The following is a 25,218-nucleotide window of genomic DNA, read 5'->3' as shown; positions in this document are numbered from 1 at the left end:
GGCGGCGGGGCAGGGACCGCGGGGCTCCGCCGGGGCCCGGCTTGGGGAGCACCGGGGCGGCTGCTGCGGGAGCTCCAGGGAGGGCGACGGAGCCGAGCAAGGGACTGGAGCGGATCTTGTGAGGGAAGGCTGAGGGAGCTGGGCCTGTTCGGCCTCGAAAAGAGACGACTGAGAGGGGACCTCACCCATGGGCAGAAATATCGAAAGAGCTGTCAGGAGGAGGCTCTGCTTGGTGGTGCCGGGCAATAGAACGAGAACCAGCGGGCAGAAACCGATACAGGACGTTCCACCTGAACATGAAGAAGAGCAACTTTCCCGTTCAATGACCAAGCACAGTCACTGTTTGCCCAGAGAGATGTGGAGTTTCCTGCACTGAAGATACTCAAGGACTTGTCTGGATACCATCCTGTGCCATGCACTCTAGAACAACCCTGCTTCAGCCAGAAGGTTGAACCATGAGCCACTGTGGTCCCTTCCAGCCTGACCCATTCCGTGATGCTGTGACCCTGAGGAAGGGACTCGTGCAGGCAGAGCCCGTCCATCTGTCCGGCTGCTCCGAGTGAGCCGTGGCTGCAGCCGGAGCGAGGGAATCCAGCCTTTGCCTGGAGATGCCCTGCCCGAGGTGTAAGGAAGGAGGAGGCCTTTCCTGTCATGATCTATGGCAGTGCAGCAGGAGCACAGTAACAATCCTCCCTCTCTGGGCATCACCAAAGGTGCTGCTTAACATTTATTGCAGGATATCACCCACTTGCCCTGCTACAAGCAATAACCTCCCTTTCAAACTGCTTGTTTGTACATCCCAGCTTTTGCCATCAGATGCTATTTCATTTTGAAGTGAGGCAGAAAATCTAACAAGATAGGCAAGGACTTTCCAGGCCTGTCCATCCAAATATCTGAACCAAAAGTATCCCAGACCTTCATATGTCTTGCAGGCCAGTACAGGAGCTGAAAAAGCATTGCAGACCTCTCTCAAAGGGAACTGGCTGATCTCTTGTGAGTCTTGCCTGAGTAGTTTCTAGTTGCTGGTTAAGGAGAATATGTCTGCCTTGCTCTAGTCCTGTGGGCTGTGGGTTCAGATGGTTTTGGTGTGCAGAGAGTTGTGGTTTGGAGGGTTGATGCACCCATGAAATTCTCTAGAATGATTCCTGTGTGAAGCAAAGCCATCCAGTCTGGGTTGTTTCCTGCTGAGCTCCCAAGACATTTGACTCACTGCAGTGGTTTGGTCCTTTGCACAAACTGGGGCCTACCTCAGCGCAAAATTTTTGCTCTCTAGTAGTGTTTTGATGATTTGATCGTTGTAGCAAAACATATTTATCAGACTAAATACAGTTTAGATCATAGAAAATTTGCTTTGCAAGATTTTCAGTGGTTGTGACTGATACAATTGATGTGTACTCCATCCTGTGGTCACTATTAGCAGAAACAAGATTTAAGTTGTTTTCCATGGGAACTAGATGGCAGAAGAATTTATGGAGCATTTCCTGGGTGCTGGAAATGCTTCCACATTAGGACCGTGGGTTTCAGAAAGCAGATGAATCTGGTGAAAGTGTTGTTGAATTCATTCCTGTAGTTTGCACTACAGGAGGCTGCAGCATCCTTTGCTTTCCTCTTCCTTCCTGTAGTGTTTGTTTCTTAACTTTAGTGTTTCTTTGAACCATGAGAGTTTTCTCCATCCCGGAGCTCTTCTCCCGTTCACGCTCATGTGCGGCTCTTCGCAGTGGCGATGTGAGAGTTTGCGGAAGTCACTGCGATAACCAACCCCATCCTCCCCGTCCCCAGCCCAGGGACGGCGTTTCACAGAACGGCTCGGGTTGGAGGGGCCCTGTGGCTGATCCGGGCCAGGGTCACCCCGGGGCACAGGGCTGCGGATCGGGGGCTGGGAGAGCGCACGGGCGGGAGCGGCGCTGAGCGGGGGCTGAGCGGAGCCTCGGGCACTGCCGGCTGCTCTCGGTGTCCGAGCGCAGGGAACCCGGTGCCCGCAGCTAGGGCAGCGTGCTCACGGCCCCGCTGCCCGGGGCACAGTGCTGCGGGGCAGTCGGTGCCGGTGCCGGTCCCGGCGGGGCGCGGCCCCTTTAAGGCCTTTAAGGTTCCCTGCACCGCCCGCCGGAGCCGCCGCGCGCCGCTCGGGGAGCGGCGTCACGTGGGGCGCGGCGGCCTCGTGACCGGCCGCGAGCGCAGCACCGGGGCCGCCGCTCCGCGCGCGCCGCTGGGGAGGGGCCGCCGCCGTCCCCTCCCCCCGCCGCGGGCCCCTCACGCCGCCGCCGCCGCCCCCGAGCTCCGGCGCCCTCGGGCGGGGCGGGGCGGCCGGCGCGCGCCGGGCCCGGCGCCGCTTCCTGGTCGGCCCCGCGGGACGAGGCAGCGCCGGCCCAGCATGGACAGCAAACCGCTGCTGCAGGAGCGGCCCCCCGCCTACAGCCCCGCCGCGCCGGGCGCGCCGGGCTACGACTACGGGCACGGCAACTACGGCGCCATCCCCGCCCCGCAGCCCGGCTTCCAGCCGCCCCCGCCGTACTCCTACCCGGGCGCCGCGGCCGCCCCAGGTGGGTCACGGGCGGCGCCGACTCCGGGGGGCTGCGGGCGGGGGGTCCCCGGTGTGCGGAGCGGGCGCCCGAGCGCCCCGCTGCCCCCTGGCTGGGGCGGGGGGCGGCTGTGGAGAGCCCTCAGCTCCCGGGACCGGGCGGGGGTGCCCCGGGGCCGCGGGCTCGGGCGCCGGGCTGGGCCGGCCCGCGGGAGCGGGGAGCTCAGGGCCGCCCCGCGTGCGGCTCCCCCGGCACCGGCAGGCGCGGGGCTGCCGCGGCTCCCCCGCTCGGAGGGGGGCGGGTGCGCCGGGATCCTGGTGTTGTAAAGCGCCGTCTCCCTTTGCCCTCCTTCCCTCGGGGCCCCTGAGGTGTTTGTGTTGTGCTCGCCCCAAAATCCCGGCTGGGATCGCGGGCATTCCTCACACGCGCGGCTTTTCTGCCTCGGTGTAAAGGCAGAGCCACAGCTGTGCTTGGCACTGAAACAGACCCCAAACTTGTTCTTTGCCTGCACTCCGCTGTACTCTGGTTAATGTTTGGTTTTTCTGATACACTTCAGTAGTCTGGGAGAGACTTAGGCAGGTGAGTAGATGCAGTACTTTCATTAACAGTTAATACTAACATCTGCCCGAGAAAGAAGTAGCCTCTCAGGAAAGAGAAGTGCTTCAAAAGTTATAGAAGTTACACAGCAGACACAGACCCCAGTCTTTGAGCCGAGCCCTGAGGCTATAGATTGATTTTCCTGTTGATAACGTAAAACTTGTTTTCCTGTAATAAGGTATTAGTGGTTATTTTCCGTTTGAACAGTGGGGTTGCCAGACTTCATATATTGATAACTTGATTGAAGAAAGTCTGAGAACTTGGGAAATGAGCTCAAAATGGATTATAACTGGGCAAACTGTGCCTTTATTACACTGCGTGCATCTAACCATCCATTTCAAAAGCTTTTTAAAGATATAATTTAAAGTTTTTAATAAAGCATTTAAAGCCTTCTGTCTTCTATCTACAGCCATGAACATTACTGATTCTTTTGCTAACAACATGGACTTTCTGAAAATTGGGTTTTTTCCTATGCTCTCTTTCTACTTGCCTGCTATCACTCCTACCTTGCTTTCCAGATAGAAACTTAGTATATGGAATTAAAGCTTGAAACTAGAGGAACATTTATTCTGTTTCAAATCGTTTGTCTGCTGGAGTGGGACTTTCTTGATATATAACATCCAAAGGGAAAGCTATGGTCGTTGTTTAAACAGTTTTTCCTGGGTGCTCAGCAGCACTGAAACAAAATCTTGAAGTTAATTATTAGCTCAGTGTCCTTTTGGGATGGTTAAATTGATACTTGGGTTTATGAAGTGGCTTTGTTATTAGATGTGCCAGGTGTTCCAGTTCTGATTTTTTCTAAAGTGCTTAATCAAGACTGCATTCCTGTTTATTATTTTCCATGTTTTGTTGTCATACTTGTAAATTATCATTGTTCTGTGTGCCTTCTGTGTGGTGATTGAGGGTTTTTTCTTATTTTAGGGTATGCTGTTCCTCCACCGACATCACAGCCGAACTACTCGAGCACGTACACCATCATCCAACAGCCTGCCACCACCACCTCTGTGGTAGTCGTTGGTGGCTGTCCTGCCTGCAGGTAAAATGGCTCTTGAGGAATTAAAATCAGTCTTGGGTTTTGTTATTCAAGATAGAGGTATCCATATGGTTCCTTGGTTTTCAATAGCCTTTCTTTGTGTGTATTACAATTAAGTGAAAAGGCACTGAGATCCAGGAGTGGAATGCTTTGGTTTGTGTGGTGTGAGCTTGTCCTGGTGGGCTGTGACATGGGCTATAAATAATGCAAGACACTTCAAACATGAGTTTGTTCTTTAAGATGGAGGAAGATCTGTAAGTGATACTTTTAACAAAATGGCACTTCAGTAACAGATGTAACAGGTCAGTTCTTGGGGGAAAGCGTGACAGGAAGTCCTTTCTGATGTGTTTATGCCTGGTGATGGTGAGTAGTATGATTTTATTGTGAAACTCTGTCATCTTTGATCATTGTCACTTCTGGTTTTCTGGCAGTACTGTGGAAGAACTTCTGCTGTTGTGGTGTGTGTTCCATTCCCAGTCCAAACTTTGCAAAACCAGGCAGAGTGATTATCAGTATTGGCTGAAAACATTGGTGGCTTAAAGCTTTAAAAGGTCTCTAAAAGTCCTTTAACTGCAGAAGGGCAGAGAAATTGATAGACCAGACCAAAAATGTCAGTCTGCTGCAGTGGTGAAAACCAGAAAAAAGTGGTCAGCTGCTACATGGAGTTGCAGCAAGAGAACAACTTCCCCCTTGGAGATCACAGCCATAAAAAAGGAAGGAGGCACTCAGTTTGCTCACTAGTGCTGTAAGTCAGCTGTAGTCCCTTTCACTTCCCAGTTCTTCTCTTCCTGGGATATTGGCCATGGCTGAGGGCAGAGGGATTGCTGCTGGTGCAGCTCAGGCACAGCTGTGACTCAAATGCAGGCTCACCCCCTCTGGTAAAGTGTACAGGAGTTACCCTTGCTAGGAGGCACTTGATCCTCTGCAGGTCTGAGCCCTTCCTTGCCTTTCAGAAGGTGCAGGGAACCTGCCTGAGTAGCTGAAGGGATTCCAGTTTGGTGTGTGAGGAGTGTGACAGAGGAGGTCATATGGCAGAGGCTGTAACCTAAGTGGTAAAGTTGCTGTTTTTCTGAGAGTCAGTACCTGCCTTCAAAGGTGGATTCAAATAAGAAGCATCCTGTGGTGTTATGTAAAAACAGGTGCCTGTTGAAATGGCACTAGTTAAGGCTGAAAAACCTGTACCAGCTAGAGCTATTGATCTAGGAGGTGTGTGTTTTACACTGGGGTAAAGCAAGTGCTGAGCTGTTCAGAGGATGTGGTAGATCCTGCCACCTGAGTGATTGCATCAACGTGCTGATGCTGTAGCTCAGCCAGGAGACAGGCAGATGTGCATGGCTTGGAGAGAGGCAGGCAGGGTATTTATACACACAGGTTTCCTGGCCCTGACCCCAGGACAGCTCAAAGAATTTCACTGGGGAACTGCTCTTGGAAACAGCTTAAAATGGGTAGGCTCTTGTTACTATAATTTTTTCTTTTTCTGGAAGTCCACAGAATATGCTGAGTTGGGAGGGACCCATCAGGATCATCTAGTTCAACTGCTGGCCCTGCACAGGACACTCCAGGAATCCCACTGTGAGCCTGAGAGTTGTCCAAACACTTGCTGAACTCAGACAAGCTTGAGGCTCCTGGGATGGTCCAGGAAAGACTTTTTAAACAATCATTTGCACATATAATATATAACTTTGGCTGAATTTTTGAAAATGAGCAGTCTGTTGTTAGTTGTTTTTAACTGATCTCACTTGAGTAGCTTTCTTAAGTCATCAGCTGTGCCCTGCTGGAAGTACCCATTGTGGACTCTTTTCTAAAGCAAAAAACTCTACAAAATCCTAGTTTACTGTTGGATCCTTAGTTTCTGTTTTAGGCTTTGAAAAAAAGAAATTGTGAGGAGAACTGTGAAATATTCTGGATCAGGGAATCCCAAGGATGAGTAACTGTATCTAGTCATGGTGTGTCAGTCTCCTTTGCCCTATTACAATGTTAGTTCCTAATTGTCCTGATTGAGAAAAATCTCAGTTCTCTTTGACTTCTCAAAACCTTAAACACAGTTCTAGTTTACTTTCATGTCCTGGAAACCTATTTTATGATGAATGCAATGTGCAGCTACACTCTGAATACTGCCCTGAACAGAAAAGATGTTGAAGGGGCACTGAGAAATATTAAAAGCTATTAATGGTACATAAAAAACTTTGTTAACAAACTGCCAGGTTGTAGGGGGGTAGTATATAAGAAAACAAAGATAGTGTAGAAAGCAATCTTACCCCTAAGGAGTTGCAGCTGGGCCAATTATCAAAGATTAGGAGCAGGCCTGACTTTAACAGGACACAGGTGTAAGCAATGAGAAGATGATGCTATAATAGAGTGGGGTGGCTGGGTGAGAAGGGAACTGGAGTCAGTGGCTGCTTTGTGAAGAAGAAAGAGTCAGTGCTGTGAGGAGATGCCCACAAGAAACACCAGAAGGTGTGGAACTTTTGTGATAGGGAGACAGCAGTATGGAACCCCTGCAATAAGATGACAACACCAGGTCAGTTGTCCTGTTACTTTCCTGATTTGATGGTGCATGAATGTTAGAGGTGTCCATGTGCTTTAGATCACCAGGAGGAGCCTTGTGTGTGGCTGTGGGATGATGTAATTCATGGAGGAACCTAAAGGCCATAGAAAGGATTTCTGCCATCAGGAATACAAAGCAGTCTGTTGCCCTATGGCATGTGTTTGTGGTGCTGATTGAAATCAAAACTATTTCCAGCTTAAAATATGTGGTCTTGAGGAGAAATATGCAGTACTGGTTTCTTATTTGAATTGGTGTCTGTTTTACTGCAGTCACGAGTGCTCTTGCAGTTAATAAGCTGGCTACAGTACAGTCCATCTTTAGGCTTTTTTTATGGTATTTAGTCATAAAAAGTACAAAGTTTCTCCAGCAGTAGCTCTCTGAAGTTGGTAATATGCCTGTGGTGACTGGTAATTGCATTCCTGCCCTTCTCCCTCTGAAGCACTGCTGCCATCTGAGGGATGACTCTCCGGGCTCTTGCTTAGAGCTGTTCCTCACGGTGAGCTCATTCATCACTGGTCAGTGTTGCTTTTTAGTTACAGACCCCAGTTTTAATGTGCTCCATCCTTCCCTGCACTCTCAGAATGGCTTTGGTGGTTGTATTCTGTTTTCTCAGTGTGTGTTCTCCTCCCAGCCCTGATGTACAGGGAATTAAACTGAGTTGCACAATCTTGTCAGCTTTATGGCTTCTAGTTGACATTTAAGATTTGGCTAAGTCCTGCTTTTAAACTATTTTATGTTCCTGAGTGTGTTGAGTCATTCCAGGCACTGCCTTTAGATATCCTGCTGTGGAATTATCCTTTTAGCTTGGAGAATGCAGCCTGGCTGCTTTACTTGTGGCCACTTTCATTTTCTTTTTCTCTGCCTTTTGTTGTTGGCGATAACTAACTGCTGAGGAATGTTTTCTTTCCTGTTATTTAACAGAAGAAAGCTCCTTTTAAAAACTGCAAAAACATTTTCTTGATCTGATGACTGCAAAAGCCAGTTCCCTCAAAACCTGGGGGAGAGCCTGTTGTGGACCCTGTTGGGTTTTTATTATTGTTTTTTTGTTCAGCTGGGAGAAAGAGCAAGGGAAAGGACCTCACACTGCTGCAGCTTTCACTTCTGACAGCTACAGGGCATCTGCTGGACCAGCAGTGTAGTGGGTCTCAGATTATGCCAACACTGAAGCTTCTTCCTGAACTGGGAGATGAAACAAGTTTAATTAAAATTGTATTTATTCTGAGATGTCTTCCAGCATTCTCCCTGCCACAGGTGCTGTTTTGTTGTTGTAGTGGGTTTTTTTTTTAATTTATTGGGTTTTCTTTTTACTTGATAAAGCTGTAACTTCTCAGGTTTCAGTTGAAATTTTGTTTTTGTCAATTACACACATCTCCTGAGGAAATAGACTCTAGAAAAATTGCACTTAGATGATCAAGTCCTTCCAAATCTCAGCCTTCTGGACTTCCCTTATTTCACCCACTAATGATGTGTTGGCTTTGATAAAAGGCTGTTCAGGATACAGACTTTCTATAGTTGTTTCTTTAAACTTCATGTAAATATTCTTTAGGTTTAGAGTGTAGCTGCTATAGTCCATGCTTGTCCCTGATCTGATGTTCCCATTCAAATCTAAACTTTGAAACTCAACCAGCCTCTGTGGCAGAAAATGGGATATGATTTGAGAGCTCCAGATGGTTGGTCAGTGATCTTTGTGCAGGATAGATAGCAGTTTTTTTCAGTGCAGTTTCTTTTCATGTCTTGCAGAGCTTGTGGTACAATCAGCCTGTCTCTGATTACCTGGGGTGACCCTTTGAATGTATCTGTAAGGTCTAAAAAATGCTGATAAGCCCACATTTGAATACTGTGATGTAGTGATAAGTCTAAAATTGCATGTGTTTAATCAGACCAATGCTGTGTTCACAGATCTCATTATCAGCCCTCTCATCCTGAGCATTTGACTTAAGATCTTAATGTGAGAGTTACTTTGAAAAAAGGGGTTATCTGAAAAACAATTTGGTTTCAAGTACTTGTCAGTGGGCATAATTGACCTTACTGTATGGAGTTGGCAGCTGCAGTCATAGCTTAAATGCAAGATGCTGCTTGCAGTATAAATAAACCTTTCCACTTTATTTTTAGAGTGGGAGTGGTGCAGTTATAATCAGCTTTTATGTGGTTTATGCTGTAGAAGAAAATTTATGTTTGGTTATGTTGGTGAATCCACAGTTTGAATATGGAATCTCTAATTGCTCCTCATCTCGGGTGAGATATACAAGCAAAAAATATCCATAATCTCCCTTATAAAAAGTATTTTTTTTTTCTTTTTAAATTTAGTAACTGGCTAAGCAGTGGTTGGGTAAGTGTTCATCTAAAATTAGGTGCTGACATAAATCAGCAGAAGCCAAGAAGTGTTTGTGTGGCTAATGCTGTAATCACACTGTTAGACATGATAGGAGCTCAGAAACATCAGGTGTGGTGTGGGGTCAGGCAGGCACAGCTCTGCTGGGTGTCCCTGCAGCTGCCTTGCTCTGCTGCTGGCCTGGTGTTGAATATGAATGGCAATTTTTAAATTTTTAGTTGTAGTTTGCACTACCACTGAACACTTGTGAGTAACTCTGTTTAGGAGGAAGGGAGTTTAAAAGAAATTCTATTTAAAGTGTCAAGGACCTGTGCTGACCAGTGGACTTGGGCCCTGCAAGCTGATTTAGAGGAGGTTGATTGGAAGGGGTTGGGCTGTGCCCATCACTGCTGGGGCTGACCAGCAGTACCCCATTGATCCCTCTGTGTTTGATTGGTGTGTTTATTCTTTAAGGTCACATCAATAGACTGCTTATACTCTTAACTGAGCACACTGGCTTACTTGTCACAAATGGAGGTGTCAGGGCAGGAACTGAATATGGAATTATTAGGAGACAAGGAGAGGATTTCAAAACAGCAATGAGGCAGGACTTGGGTGCCTGCAGGAGGGAACTGCTCAGTGTGTGTGAAAGGAAAAGAATGCATTAGTGTAACAGCAGGGCAGGAAATACAACAGCTGTAATGTGCTGTGTGCAGTTTCCAAATAATGTTATTTGTGATGTCATTGAAATGCCTGGAAAAGGGGCTTTGCCTGTCTTGGGTAGATCTGCAGTGTGAAAACTGAATCTTGAATTACTCAGAAAGCTCAAGAGTGTGTCTGAGCCTCTCCATACATCCAGTGTGTTACTGGGTTAACCTGGGGAGAAGCAGAGGCCTCACCCCCTGAGCTTGTGCTGCTGGTTTCTGTTTGGTCTGAGGCTGGTCAGCATTTCCTGCACGTCCCAAGTGCAAATTGCCAAATTCAGCTGCTTCATCCAGACCTGATGGTTCTGGCTGGACACTGCAGTGTCCTTTTTGCTCCTGTTTCTGTTACTGGTGTGTTCCAAACAGTCCTGAATTTCTTTGCATTCCAGCTCCAGTAGCAGTGTTCCAGGAGATGGCTCTTCCTGAGTCCAGCTCTCAGGGCAGGCACTTTGTTTTGCCACAACAATGCAAGATTACTTGACTATTGAATTGGATATCTCTGTGCCCAGAGAGATTAGAACAGTGAGAGAGGAGCTCTGCAGAAGTGTTCTGCTCCAAGATACACTCCTCAGGACTTCAGATGTGGCCCTTTTTGCCAGAGCTGAGCCACATTTTGTTCAGTGAGTTTCAGTAGTGCAGGTACTGCTGTTCTCTCTCCAAGGCTCCACAGCCCTTCAGGAGAGCCTCTGGTTCTCTCCCCATGGCTCATGTTATGCTGAGTTTGTGAAAATAGCCACAATGTCCAACACAGGCTGCCCAGCTCTGAGCTGTGGGACACTTTGTGCTGAGACTCGCATCTATGTGGTGATGTGAACTTGGTCTGTGTTTTTTAGTTGTCTTAAAAGGATGTTATCTGAGGACATGAAATGATAGAGCTACTGCTGGGATCAATGGTAACCTGACAGTTCCTTTATTTTATACCAGACACAGAGTTAACTTCTATCTCTGCAAACAGAAATAAAGTGCATTAAAGTGAGGGAAAGCTTAAGGGGAATATGAACTTGTGTAAGCAGCAGAATATCAAGAACTCTTGGAAAAGCCTCTGGCTCCTGATGGTGGCTGAGGGGAGGGGAAGGGTTCCCAGGGTTAATCAGGTTGCAGAGGTTCAGGCAGTTGCTGTAAGGAAATGGTCTCTTGAGCCTGTGCCTTCCTTCCTTCGCTCTATTTACACATCCCAGAGCTTGTCCCTGACTGCTCCCAGGGAACAGCAGCTTGTTGGCCTTGGCACCCTGCTCACAGCCTGCACTTCAGGGTCACTCAGCTCTGTTTGCCTTGACTTGCACTGTACCAGGAGGATACATCTTGTTCCAGTGTTTTGCTAAACTCCAGATTGTGACTATTTATGTAACTGCACAAATTTCTAAAGTCTGAATTCTCTGGTTTACTGTCTGTCTTCATTTTGGGGGATGCTCAGATACAGCACTTCAGAAAGGAGTCAGGGATTGAAATGGAGGTAAATTTCTGCTGTCATAGGACTGTGCTGAAACCAAATTTCTGTGTGGTCATGGAGCTGGGAGTCAGCTGGAGACATGTGACATCAATAATTAGTTCCTCTGCAGTTGTAAAGAGAGATCAGTTTTGAGAAGTAAAAACCAGGAACAAACTCCAAACCTTGTACTTTATCTTGCTCTATAAAATGGTGTGGTTTCTCGTGACTGCCAAAGCACTGAGTGGTGGTTTGAAGGCAAACTTGAGTGTCCTTTGACTGAGTCTGTTTTCCCTTTTTGCAGGGTTGGCGTGTTGGAGGACACCTTCACCTGTCTTGGTGTTTTGTGTGCCATTGTATTCTTTCCAATTGGGATTCTGTTCTGCCTTGCACTGAGGCAGAGAAGATGCCCCAACTGTGGGGCAGCTTTTGGCTGAGGGGCTGAATGTGGACGTGCTTACTGAAGCTACAATTGTTAGCATACTCTTTCTAATGTAAATGTCATGTACAATCATTTTATTTGCTTCAGACCTGTTTTGTAAAGTGTGAAGGAATTTAGTCTCTTGCATGTAATTTAAACTTAATCTTTTATGAGCATGTGCATTGCAAAACATGAAAACCTGACTTGTTTTCCATGTTTAGTGGCACCTGTTGAAAACTAAATAAAACTGCTTTTCCTTTTGCAATCCTCAACTTGTGGCTGGATTATTAAATATGTTACTGACAGTTTGGTGTAGTCTGAAAGCAGAGTAGTAATCTAGCTACAACAAAGGGTATTTGCCAGAATCCTTGTGCTGATGATAAATGATGTTTGAGAGTGTACATGTTTAGGCCATCAGGTATTTGAGGGAAGTGTTGTAAGTGCTGTGTGTGTTACCTCTATGGCAACTGCTCCTCTCCCCCACTGCAGGCACAAGTATTAACACACAATCAGAGCCCTGTTTTAATTAGTGAGGGTTGTGCTTCATGCAGGGGCTGGACTTGGTTCACAGACAGCAGCAGGAAGAGCCTGGGACACTGCCAACCGTGAGCTGCCCTGAGTAAAGGCTTTTGCATCTTAGATTGTTGAATTCTGGTGCTGAATTATTGCAAGCTGAGACAGGCTGGGTTGAGTTGCCTCTGCTGTGCTGTAGAAGATGGGCTCAGGTGGGGGTACCCTCTGGAAAGCTGCTGATTCAGAGGGGATGGGGGTGGTTATGCAGGGTGCTCTGGCAAATTGTCCTCGGCCTTGAACTTGAAAGGCAGGGTCAGAGCAGCCAGCACATGCTCATATACTATTTTTTGATATTAAGCAACTGAAAGGCATTTCACATGACTTGAATTCCATGTTTATAGTAGTAGGAGTAGGCACCACCAAAGGAATGAGCCAGGGGATGCTGCAGGAAACGTGCATGTGTAAAATGGAATGGTTTAGAGTAAGGATTCTGCTCTGACTGAAGTTTAAAAGCTCAGTTTCACTTAACTCAGCTGCTGCACTGTGCCAGCACTCAGGCCTTTGCTCAGCTTCTTAACTAAAAATTTTCAACTTTAAGCTGTTTTTTTTTTTTGGGGGTAGGCTACAGTAATGGAGGAACTTCAAAGGCAGATTTTTATATTGGCATTTGAGAGAAAAACATGGCACTGCTTTATTATGACCTTTTATCAGACTAAGTTTGACAACAGTTTTTAAAGACAAAATTATCACTGAAGAATGTGTTGACAGTGTAACATTAGACTGCAGATGAGTTTCTGTTGACTTGAAATTTGTGTAATGAACATTAAGCAAAGCATTACAAGTTGTCTATTCTTAAGGGGATAAATATTTATTTATAACCTAAGGTATCTTTCTTACACAAAATAACACATAATCATTTATACAGGCAATTCTCTATTCTGGAATAAGGCAGTTGTTACATTCTTCTGCTTGAAAAAAAATCACTGTTATCTTCTGTAGGTGGCATATGCAGGTTTATATTCTAGAACTTACCATTGCAGCTTCCAAGTAATGAATGCCAAAGATTGTGAGCTATTACTTATTCTGATTCACTAGAGTATCCAAACTATCTCCAGTATTTTCACAATTCCCACTACAAAAAAGGCATACTGTAAAATCAAGCCCAAGTGCTCAAACACTAGCCCAAAGCAATTACCTCATTAGAAACTACAGGTTTAAAAAACATCAGAGCTCCATTCCAGTATGTGTCTATTGTACAGTAATTACATTTAAATAAATTTTTAGGACAAGTTGAGATAGTAATTGTCATTGCTGAGACTGGGTGTAGATGAGGAGGAAGCAGATGTGTCTGACCCCTGTGTTCATCGGATAATCGGCGCCGATCTGTCATTTGTTACAGTGGGTCTGAGTTTCACTGTTGCAAAGGGGTTTTCTCCACTGAAAAGAAATGCATCAAGTTACTTGAAGGCTTTCTGCAATCCAACCCCAAATTTATTCATCAGGTCCTTCACTGTCAAACAGTAAGTTATGGTTCTGAGACTCAGGGATTCTGTGCAACCCCTTAGTTTAACTTGAATTTTTAAAATGAGGTTACATATGAAGAATCACTTTTCAGCGAGCCAGAAATATGAGAAGTTAATGCCCAGTTACATCTGGACTTTTTAAATAGCTCCCAGTCTTCAAAGATTTTTGCTTTTAACCCTCAAAATTAGTTAAAGAAGGGTTTTAAGTCCTGCTCCCTGTCAGGCTACTGGAGAAGCATGTTTTTCTGAGAAGGGCCTGTGTATTGTGCTGCACTTGATGCCACCCTTGAGGAAAGTGCAACTAATTTTCGCCATGTTGTTCTAGCAGTGACTGGGAAAGGTCACAGAGAAATTAATGATAAACATTCTTATTTCCCCTTATAATCAATAAACTAAAATAAGCCAATGTAAAAACAGTACAAAATCAGTGTAAAACTATTTTACCTTAGAAAAGGTGGTTTTATAATGCCATTCATGTCAGGTTTCTGTAAAAAAAAATATATATATATTCACATGAATTTGTAGAAATATGCTACAGGTGATCTTGCTGTCCTGCTAAGGGAAACAGACCCTGTAATAATCTGTATGGCCAGTTTGATTTTAATTCTTAAAATTTCAGTGCTGAAGCAAAGCTGGCCAGGCTTTCCATTCCAGACATGCTGTGTTTCAGGACCTCATTCAGCAGGTTCTTAACTCATGCTTGGCTTGTGACTCCAATGAAATTGCTCAAGTGCATCAGCTGTAAATAGACTTAGACCTTAGAACTAGGCCTAATTAACCCTTAAAATTAAGAAAAATGAACATGCCTGGATTAAATCTTACTGAACACCAACCCTCCTCAAAGCTATATCAACTATAAAGTCTTTTTTTATAGTTGATACTGTTGTGCATATTACTGCCTTGTGTAGCACAGCAGGAACAGCTTAACTGTCAAGGACCATTCCTCATCTCTCCTTGAAATCCTGAGTATTTTTTTCTGTGTATTCTGAAACAAAAATAAGATGCCTTGAATCATTTCCTGCTTCTGCATAGGAGGCCCAGTGAGCAGTTTTACATGTGACTGTTTTACATGTCTGTAAATCCTGTAGCAATGTCCAAGGCAGCCCAGGATAATGTTGGGCTCATTTCCAAAGCCTATGGAGATGTGGGGCTTGGGGACTTGCACGGAAGCAGGAAAGACAAGGAAGTTCTGCAAGAATGAAAATAAACAGTGACTTTGGAACAAAACACTTGCAAGTGCAGCAGCTCTCCTCTAGAGCTGTCCTAAGATGGGGTCACAGCAGCTGCTCTGAGTTGGGAGGTGCCTCAACAAAAGTGGTCATTGTTCTATACTCCAGAAGTTCTAGTTTATTTTAGTTTTTCTTTCCCTGTAGGAATTTAGATTATCAAAAAAAGATGTATTTGTTTTCCACTCCTAGGAGCTATTAGTTTCCATTCTGGCTTCCAAAGAGATTGTACAGCTCTAATTAAAGCTCTGCCAACTGGCTGATCTGCCATTCCTCTTGAGTTTCTGGTTCAACAGGAATGTTAGTCCACAAGCCTTAAATTTATTCCTAAACCCCCTGACCTAATGCCACAAACCAAAACAGCCCTTAAGGTGTCTGTTCCTGAGAATGGAGTGCCCCCAGCAGAACAGTGCAGGGATCCTGAGACCATTTCACACATTCTGTAATTCTTTAAGCTCTTTAGTCAGTCACCTGCTCCCAGGCACAGAACTCTCCCTGCTGGACTGGCACCTCCCAAGGGCTTTGGACATAATCCCATTTGAAGGCCATGTGGATCCTGCAGGCTTCTACAGCAACACAGGCTGAGGGAGCCACCAGAAATTCTGACATTACACCATTGCTAATGCCCACGGCTTCCTCTTTCAAAAATGAAAACCACAAATTTGTCAAAATACAGATGCTGGTCTTCAGAATCATTTTAGAAGTTCCCAGATATTTGTTTTGAAAGTAACTGAACACTGAGATTTAGATAATATTTCTTGATAGTCATATTATGGAGCAGCAAAGCTTCATTCGTCACAGAAAACACTGTCCCAGAAACATCACTGCACAAACTACACACTTCCTACCCCACAATGTTCAGTACTGAGAAATAAACCCACTTACTTGAATGTGGATTCAAATATATATGCTAATATTAAACTGTTCTGACTCCCCCAAAAAGTGCAAATCTTTTCTGTAGGAATATTTATATTGGGAAAAAAAAAGGGTATCCCAAAACATGACTCATAGTGAAATGGAGTAGGATTTCCAACTGAGAGGAGCTTCACAAATCTCCAACAACAACTTTCATACGTACTTTCACACTTTTTATATTTGTAGAGTGAGGTAACCTGTTCTTTTAAGAACTAGACACAAGTCTGTGATTTGATTACAAAAGTGATTGTAAAGGCCACTTCAATATCTACTCTAAGATTCACCAGATTACTTAGAAAGCAAAAACATCTGTCAGCAGGTCAACCCAAAATTTGTTTGGATCTTAGATTGAGAGACAAAAAATTTTAGTCAATAAATAATGCAATTTTTTAGCTACTGGCTGCCAATTGTATTATTCTTTGACTCCTGAAGTTTCCCATGGCACTGACTAATGGAACTTTGCATCTTACTTTGGTACAGTGTCTCATATTTTAGCAATGCTAACCTTATTTTATTTAATTTGGGGTTTTTTTGCCTTCAAAATGTGATCTCTGCTTCAAGAGGCGTTTTGGAGAAAGTCTCAAAACATCACCCTTATATACACATCAGCAAAATACTTAAACAAGCAGCAAGAAAAAAGCTTGTAATTGCCTAATTTGATTAGTCTTCATTTTGAATCAGTTTGAATGCTGCTTACACAGCAGAAATAATAGCATTGTTATACATTATCAGGTCATAAAAAAATGTATTTTCACTTAGCTGCAGCTTTGCTGAAAACAGCCAGGAGTTAGTACAGCTCTCCCCTGGCAATGGCTGCAAACACAGAGTTTACACAGAGTTTATTCTGCTGTAAGTCCCCTGTGTCCCACAGCCCTAACATCACTGGAGGTGATGGATGTGTGCTGCTTTCTGTGAGAATTTCTTTTCGTGTTGAACAAATTCCATGGCTGAGAAGTTTTGCTGTGCAGGGTAAATCTCCTGCTCCTGTCAGTGATATCCCTGATCAATTCTTCTCCCTTCCTGTTAGGATGGATGGACTGAAATGCCAAAACCCCTGATATTCTGCAGACAGATGTGTCAGAGGGCTGAGGTCCAGCACAGGTAGGTGAGGTGGGAGCTGCCAGGGCTCATTTCAGAGCAGGGTGAAATGTTTGTGCTCCTTTGGGTTCCCTGACTCACCGGGCCCGCCTGCTCCGCTCTGTCCGTCGGGGTTTTCACAGCAGCACCTTTGGCAGGCTCCATCCGTCTGTCTGTCTGTGCAGCCCCCAGGTAGTCTGGTGGTGGGAGGACAACCTCCCCCTTCTCCACAAGGTTCACAGAGCTGACACTTCGGATTGGTGCAGGGCTGCAAGAGAGAACCCAGCAAATTCTCAGGTGCCAGAATCCACCTCGCGCTTCCCTGCAGCACCGGGAAAGCTCAGACGTGCACGAGCTGGAAGTGAATAATGGTGCAGTGTCCTGGAGCCAGGGGGAATCTGAGTTAGGGCTGTGCCAAAGCTACTCCTTGGCTCTGTGTCTAACCATTAAAACACATTCTTAGCATAATTAAGGCATTGTACTACAGGCTATTGGAGAGTATTTACTGTACATGTTACTGAACTTTAAAAACCGTGAGCACAAAAATAACATTTTAAATAAATGTTAGTGAAGATCTGGGCATTTCTGCAAGTGCCACCCAAAATGTTACCTTGGCACTGGGGCAAAGGCTTTTTCTTCTGCTGATTCATCCAGTGGTCTGGTGTATGATGATGGAAACCATCCTTTTCTGTAAAGGGAAAGGTGTTTTATATTATATAAATTTGGAAAGATCTTTCACACACAACAGTAGAGTCAGCAAACAGATTTGACTTTTGAAGACACCACTTTCCAATTAGGCCAAATTAATGTGTAAAACCAAATAATGTGCAGAGATTCTTCCTTAGAGGGAAACCCCAAGTCCCTCATCAGTGACAGCCAGTAAAAAAGGTGGAAAACCATTTACTAATATCTGCTAACATAATCTGGTGAGACACACTTTTACTTCATGTTCAAGGTGGGTAATGATTATCTTACAGTCTGGTTGTCTCGTGCTCCCCATAGAGCCAGCCATCCTTTTCCTCAGCCACCAGCAGGGTGATGACATCCCCCTGGGCAAAGCTGAGCAATGTCTTGTTGCTTCCAGCAGTGTGAGGGAAGATTGTCTTCACTTTTTGCCTTTTCATTATATTCAGTCCCGTGGCAACAGAAGTTGAACGTGATAAACTGGCATCATCTGAATTCTCTGTCAAAAAAAGAAAAAAAAATGTTAGGCACACAGAAATAAATGCAATTAGTAATCTGAGAGGAAAAAAATAAAGGAAAACTCAAGTGAAAATGGAGACTTTGTACTTAGACCCTCTCACTGCCAATGTTTCTTATCACCATGAAGTTCTTAACTGCATATGCCTTTATATGCACACACCCAGCATAATAAAGTGGAACCAACAGGCAGAAAAAGTTCTGTGAGCTTTAACTGGCTATTTCTTTCCTCTTTTGCCATGAAAAATACTATACAATCACACCTGTAAAAGACCTTTGAAAATTTTCCCTTCTGAAAAATGGAACTGTGTATAAAATCCAACTGATGCTTTCAAATGTGCCTCAGCATTCAGCTTCAGCATTGAGAAGACTTGCAGATACTCAGCACTTTCTGGACACCAGATGTTTATCAGAAAAAATATAAAAGAGGGCTTAAAACTGTATGTTATTTGACTATTTTTAAGGAAGAAATGCTGGAATTTCTACTACGCATTGAAGAGCTCTGTATTTCTTATCCTGTGGTCTAGGCCTAGTTGTTTTGCATATCACAGAAAGTATAAAAATCAATATATTAATCAATATATTAGACACTTGGGGAGATCTTATTAGGATTTTAAATTTCAGGAAAAGAACTACAAGACTGTGTGCATCTTGTTCCACATGCATTTCTCCCTTACTGCTCCATGCCCTTAAAGTAAGGCAGAGTGAGACTGTCAGTGTTTGTTTGTGCACTGAAACACTCAGATGTATCCTGTTCAAAATCATGGAGTGCCTTCTGCTGATAGCATTTCAAGCCATGAGAGCAATTAAGTTGGGTTAATCAGTGACACACAGAAAGTAATTAAAATAGAAATTACTTGTCCTGACCTGCATTTAACACATCTCTCTCTCCTGTTAGGTAAATGATATAAATCCTTTGTAAAGGCCATTTCCTACTCTTCTATACATCCTGAAATTCACATCATCGTGGTAGCAGAGCAGCCCTGAGGTAATTTTGAACACTGCAGGCTGTCATTCACACTTATCCAGTTTGCAGCACACTCACCTGCTGAGTGATTCAGTTTTTCAGAAGGAGCTTTGGGAGCTGTTGCAGGATTGTTGAACATATCCACGAGTGGGCTCGTGTACGCCCTGCCTGTGGGGGCTGGGGGCACTTTGGATGCATTTTCTTGAGGATAAAAATCATTTCCAATCTGGAGTCACAAAAACAATAGTATCACAATACTGAGGGAACAGCAATAACTTTTTTGCAAGATTAAATTCTAGAGAGCAATGCTTAAACATTCCTAAAGGACACACATTTAAACATGACATAAAGCCCACGTATTCCTATGGAATTGCTGATTGAAGGTTTGTAAGTGTTTGATAAACACTTGCTACTGGGAAGGCTACAATAGCCTTTTATCTGAAAATAGCATGATGATCTCCAGATTTTTCTTGCTTAGAAGTTTACTCTAATCTTTTAGAAATTCAACAATTAATGATGACATAGCTAACCAGCAGAAATGAGACTTTCACCTGCATTCCTATAAGCTAATAATCATGAAGAAAAAAAGAAAATAGAAAATAACATTTTTCTTAAGTTTACATTGAACTACTGAGTATGTAATGCTATTACTTAGAGACAAGAATGTAGGAAATGGAATGGCTGGAACAAAAGTGCTTCAGGAGAAACCCTGGGTGCCCAGCTGAGAACTGAGCCTTGCTTGGACACGTGCTCCTCCCTTCTCTGCTGGGTATTTTCCCCAGAGCTTCAGCTTAGTGATCGTGGCTCCATCCCCAAGCCCAGCATATTCCAGCTGAGATCCACCATGCTGAGGTCCAGCAGAACCCCCTGAAGCCTCTCCACCCCCATGAGGAGCAGCTTACCAGGGTGTTTCTCTTCACCATGGGCGAGGGCTGCGGCGTCCCCGAGACCGGCGTGGAGCCAGGGGTCCTGATTTCATCTATCATCATTCTCACTTTTTCAGGCACTTTGGTGGCATCACTACAGATTTCCTCCCACCCAGGCAGCTTGGATTTTAGGAAGTCTGCACACTGCATCCAAATTAAAAGGTAGTTGTCAAAGATAGGCTTTATCATAAAATTGCACAAATCTACTGGTTAACTTTCATTATACCAAAATGGAAATACTTTCTAAGATTCTTCTAAGGAATACCTCTTTGAAACAAATAAGATGTTGTAAAAACATCTCTTTTGCAGCGTCAGATATTGGAAGTACCTGATCAGTCCCACGTGTTTTTTTCTTAATACATGATTAAAAAAAAATTCACAGTAACCCTTGGTTTTTGCTACAGTACTTTTCATAGAATAGTGTATTGTAAACATCTTCTGTGAACTGGGCACACTTGTCTGGCACTTCATTTTTTCTTAGCTATTTCTGACAGTCTGGTGTACATGCTGCAGGAAACATTCAATACTCCTGTGTGCCTGGATTTCTGTTTATGCTCACAGCACTGACCTGAACGTGGTAGAAGTGCATGTGCTGGGTAAAGCTGCAGTGCTTGTCAACCAGAAAACAGAATCTTCTTTTTTCTTCAAGGAGAGCTTCTCTGCAGCCTTCTGCAATAAATCTCTGAATATCACTTTGTCGAGAGGTCACGGTTTCCAAATACTGAGGGAAAAAAGGAAAAAAAATCACAGAGAGCCTCTGAGTTTTATTTAATGCTATATCCAATTAGTTAGGTAAACTCTAAAAGCCTTAGAAAAGCTTTTGGAAAGGCAGGGTGGGATAGGCTGACTCTACTGCTGAGTCCCTCTCTTTCCCTGCACAGATCTGACTTCCCTGATCTCATCAGGTGAATGTGCATTGTCCCTACAGGCAATTAGCAGCCTATTTAGGGTTGTGAGGGGGGTGTGTTGAAATTAGACTAATGACCTTTGTCTGCACCACCACAGCTCCATTTATTCACACAAAGCTGGGATGAATCTCTGCTTCATTTAGGAGGGGGGGTATGAGTTACTAAAAAGACTGAACTATATTTATCTGAGATTATGAGGATTCATTAAATGCTAATCCTTGAACTCAGACCCAGAACCTTCAAAAAACCCTCAACTCTTATGAAAGCAGGTTAAAAGACAGGCAGTAAGAAATAGGAGCTACTGTTACCTACACTTACTGTACTGTGTTATACACATAGATGTCTTTGAAAATTAAAATAGATATGGAAAAAAAATACATGTAAGCTAGGAGAAAATGCAAGTGTCATGCAAATAAAAATATCTATGGGAAGTGTTTTCAGAGAGAGACAACAACAATGAGAATCTGATTTACTAATTTTACAACAGTTTCCCTTCCGTGTCTTGCCATTTCAGATTTCACCTCAAGATGGCAATGCTGCATTAAGGGCAGTAGGAAAGGCACTAACACAAGTTGGCACTGCCTGCTTAGGGAAATGACTCTATAGCAAATTACTACTGAATTTGCATAGTTTAGCTGGCTCCCTGTGTAGAGCTCTGCTTAAAGGTGCAGTTACAGATCAATTATTGGTCAAGGGATGAAATCTAGGAACCAGAGGTCTCTGAATATGTACACTGGAGCAGTGAGAGCTCAATTGCAGCTGCAGTACAAACTCCAGGAGTGCCTTCAGCACACACCAGCTCTGAGGAACCATTAAGTTTTTCTGTTGATCAGTTTTCATACAGAGGAAGAAACAAATAAGAGACAATGCACTGACCTCCATTTCTTTGTGCTCATACTTTGTTACATTTCGTGCTCCTTGGCTTTTCCTTCTGATTTTTTTCAGCTCAGCTTGAGACTTCTCTAAAGAATCCAGTTTGCTTCTGTGTTCAGTTTGGTACCTTTTTAAAGTTGCCTGCAATCAAAGCATTTACATCATCTCATAAAGCACTCAGCCCTGTATCTGGGTAAGGGACTGAAAAGCATGACTGTGATCTCAGATATTGCTCACACACGCCAAATGACTTCAGCAACTGCTGTGGTTCTGTAAGGAGCTATGAAGTCATACAAAGGTTCCCTTTTTAACTTATATAAGCATGAAAATTTTGGCCATCTTTATATATATGAAGTGCATTTCTATTAAAGTTGTATCAATTAATTAAATCTTGGGAAACAACATCAAAAAATTCTTTGACTAGCAACAGACAAATAAAATAGGAGTTTTAGAATTCAATGTACTTACAGTCATATATTTTACATCCAGGTCTGTTTTCTTCTCCAGTTCAGATATAATTTCTTTATGAAATTTTTTGAACTTTAAAAACAAATGAATTAAGGGTTATTAAAAATTAGCAAAAGTAGTTTATAATTTCACAAGCAAAATTAATTAGAAGAAATCATTTAACTTACACTCTCCTCTAGACTGTCATTAAGTTTCTTGTGTGTTCTTGAGATTTCTACCAGAACTTGGCCTGTTGATAAACACACAATTATATTGGTTTCTTTCTTAGGCTTCTGAAGTTAGTTAACAAAGAGAAGTAATAAAATACATTTAACTCAATACTCATTAATGGTTATATTAAGAGGGGTAGGAAATTTCTTGCTGTTGCTCATCACAGCAGCTGAAATGAATAATTAACTCTGGCCACAGACAAACCAAGCAGTTCATAAGTGATAGAAGAATAACTAATCATGCATTGTTATGCAAAAGGGCCCTGGAGTGCCAGGAAATGCTTCCTTCTCGCTCTTCCTTCTCTCCAGAGCAGCTCCTGTTGGTTTAGTTAACAGCCTCTTTTTGTGCCAAGTCAGAGAATAGCACACAAGTTGTTACTACCCAAACAGCTGCTATCCATTTCATAGTCTGAAAACTAAACTTCAATATTTATTAAGTTACTGCACCTTCAGAGTCAACAAAGCAACCTTTCAGTTCCCTCACTGCACACCTGCTAAAACAGACCTGCTCCACACAGGAATTCCCACCTGTGCTGCATTAACCAGCAGCCAAGGCAAAGCAGATTCCTCAGCATCCTCACAACAGACCCTGAATATCCCACTCAGCTCTGCACAGACTTAACACAAATTCACACAGCCCAGTCAGGACTGCGAGCAGCTGAAAGCTGAACTGTTCCATTTTGCTTCAGGAGGATACAGAGGAAACATCTCTCCATCTTTGGGTGTGGCTGTACGTGCAAAGCAGTGAGAGCCACGGGCTGGTGCTGCCCTGCCTGTGCCAGCTACACCACCCTGCCTGTGCCAGCCACATCCCCCTGCCTGCAGCAGCCACATCCCCCTGCCTGTGCCAGCCACACCACCCTGCCTGTGCCAGCCACATCCCCCTGCCTGCAGCAGCCACATCCCCCTGCCTGTGCCAGCCACACCACCCTGCCTGCAGTAGCCACACCACCCTGCCTGTGCCAGCCACACCACCCTGCCTGTGCCAGCCACACCACCCTGCCTGCAGTAGCCACATCACCCTGCCTGTGCCAGCTACACCACCCTGCCTGCAGTAGCCACATCACCCTGCCTGCAGCAGCCACATCATCCTGCCTGCTGCTCACAGCCACGTCAGCCCCATGCCCTTCCCTGCCCTGGCAGGGGCACACAGACAGTGCCAGCCCTGTCTGGGAGGTGGCAGCACTGTGAGGAGAGCAGCTGAAGGGCCCAGATCAGAGCAGCTGCTCCCAGCTCCTGACCAGGGGCTGCTGCCAGAGCTGGAACTGCTGGGACCCTGATCAGATCCACAAACTGGGCTGCCTGTGGAGGCCTTGACTAGGGATGTGTTTTCCTGGCACTTCATTTGCATGGCAGGACTGGCAGGTTCAGTTTGACAGCTGGTTCCCTGGCACACCTGCTGCAGTGATCCTTGTATCCCTCAATAACCCTTGCAGCTGTCCCAGCTGGATTTGCCACAGGCACCTGCAGTTGTGCTGTCCTCGTGCACAGGCAGGGCTGCAGTGACCACAGTTCTGTAATTCCTGCACATCACTGCCAGTCACTGCATCTGGCTGTGTGTCCCTCCTATTTGCCATCTTGTGCAATTCTAGTTTCCTTTTTTTGAGTTAAAATAGAAAGGATGCATTAGGTGCTCAACATGCTCAAAATATTAATTTTGTTTTCTACCATCTATATCCTTTGAGAATCCTTGAGCAAAAACTTATTATCCCATAATGCTTCAGATCATTCAGCTGTCCAGAAAAGCTCCGAAAAGATGCCAATAATTTTAAAAAATGGCTCAATAAATGAATGACAGAACTCTTTATGAGAACTTTCTTATTTTCTTTCTCATCTGCACAGACACCCAAGCCTGTCTCCCAGAGAGCAGGTTGGTGACTTGGTAACCTTCTCAGGCAGAAGCATCCCCCTGTCCATGGATGTGTTATCACCTTTCTCCCTTCTAATTTATCATTCTCCAGTTACATCATCTCAAAATCTTCCCTTCTTTAAAATGAGGACCACATCTCTTGTGAAACAGCATGACACAGCAGATTATAACTAAATCTTACAAAATGTGGGTCTGCATTGTTGTTTATGGGGAAACATCAGGTGGTAGAGGAGGAAACACACGTGTCTGTCCTGGCTTTTCAGGAATCCCTCTTCCTGCTCCAGCGCCCACCCCTACCTCTCTCTGCACAACACACTGCAGGACACTTAGAGGAAAGAATTGGAATGCAGTGAGGACAGACAGCCCCTTGACTAGCAGGAAAAGGAATTCACAGTCACAGAGGAGTGCTTTTATTTTTTTCTTTTTCTTCTTTTTAAAATATTTATAGTTTTTCTGAGTTCTGTACAGCCCACAGAGTGCTGTGGGTTTTTTGTTTATATTTAAAGTTGCTGGTGACTATAGCAATATAAATACTCTGAGAAGTGAGAGGTGCCATAGTAATTAGTTGCTCACATGCAATAGAAAAGTAAATACAATTAGTTACACAAACACTTGAAGTAACGGAGGTGAGCAGTGTTATTTTAAGGCTCCAGAAGTGAATGCACTTTGTTTCTGTTTCACAACTCAACTCAAAAGATACATTTTAGACTGTAATGGACTTTTAAAATTAGAAGAGTTTTGTGAATACTTATCTACAACTTAAAAAGGGAGATGTTGATAAAAGAAAGCAGGAAAAAATATCAAGGAATACAAATAAAATGATAATGTTTGTTTGGTTTTATATCAGAGACTAGAGAACTGTTTAGGAATCTGTTTTGTTGCATCTATATTTTTTCTATTGAGAAACTAATACAGACAAGAATTTCATTAATGATGATGGGTTTGTTGCAAAAACCCCCAAAACAACCATGAGTCCAAAAGGTG

At 44.2% G+C, this 25,218-nt stretch overlaps 2 protein-coding genes across 2 annotated transcripts in view; one reads left to right on the top strand and one right to left on the bottom strand.

Annotated features, from left to right (window-relative positions):
• The first annotated feature begins 2,356 nt into the window (after window positions 1-2,356).
• On the top strand, window positions 2,357-11,831 carry BRI3 (brain protein I3). The gene is made up of 3 exons (XM_063171850.1): window positions 2,357-2,540; window positions 4,038-4,152; window positions 11,443-11,831. The coding sequence occupies exons 1-3, from the start codon at window positions 2,372-2,374 to the stop codon at window positions 11,573-11,575; spliced, it is 417 nt and encodes a 138-aa protein (XP_063027920.1). The 5' UTR covers window positions 2,357-2,371; the 3' UTR covers window positions 11,576-11,831.
• Window positions 11,832-12,738: 907 nt separating this feature from the next.
• The window catches only part of BAIAP2L1 (BAR/IMD domain containing adaptor protein 2 like 1), a 33,102-nt gene continuing 20,622 nt past the window's right edge, over window positions 12,739-25,218 (bottom strand). Inside the window, exons 4-14 of the mRNA XM_063171849.1 lie at window positions 22,323-22,384; window positions 22,156-22,227; window positions 21,691-21,828; window positions 20,475-20,627; window positions 19,883-20,050; window positions 19,059-19,206; window positions 17,789-17,996; window positions 17,424-17,501; window positions 16,916-17,081; window positions 14,040-14,080; window positions 12,739-13,509 (exon numbers count right to left, since the gene is read on the bottom strand). Of these exons, the coding sequence (XP_063027919.1) occupies window positions 13,434-13,509; window positions 14,040-14,080; window positions 16,916-17,081; window positions 17,424-17,501; window positions 17,789-17,996; window positions 19,059-19,206; window positions 19,883-20,050; window positions 20,475-20,627; window positions 21,691-21,828; window positions 22,156-22,227; window positions 22,323-22,384 (1,310 nt within the window). The 3' untranslated portion in view covers window positions 12,739-13,433. The remainder of the gene's footprint in view (window positions 13,510-14,039; window positions 14,081-16,915; window positions 17,082-17,423; window positions 17,502-17,788; window positions 17,997-19,058; window positions 19,207-19,882; window positions 20,051-20,474; window positions 20,628-21,690; window positions 21,829-22,155; window positions 22,228-22,322; window positions 22,385-25,218) is intronic.

This window comes from Melospiza melodia, chromosome 18 (genome assembly GCF_035770615.1).
Source record: "Melospiza melodia melodia isolate bMelMel2 chromosome 18, bMelMel2.pri, whole genome shotgun sequence".
In the NCBI taxonomy this organism is placed as follows: domain Eukaryota; kingdom Metazoa; phylum Chordata; class Aves; order Passeriformes; family Passerellidae; genus Melospiza; species Melospiza melodia.
The sequence above is the reverse complement of the archived record's forward strand: the minus strand, read 5'-3'. Positions and strand labels throughout refer to the sequence as shown.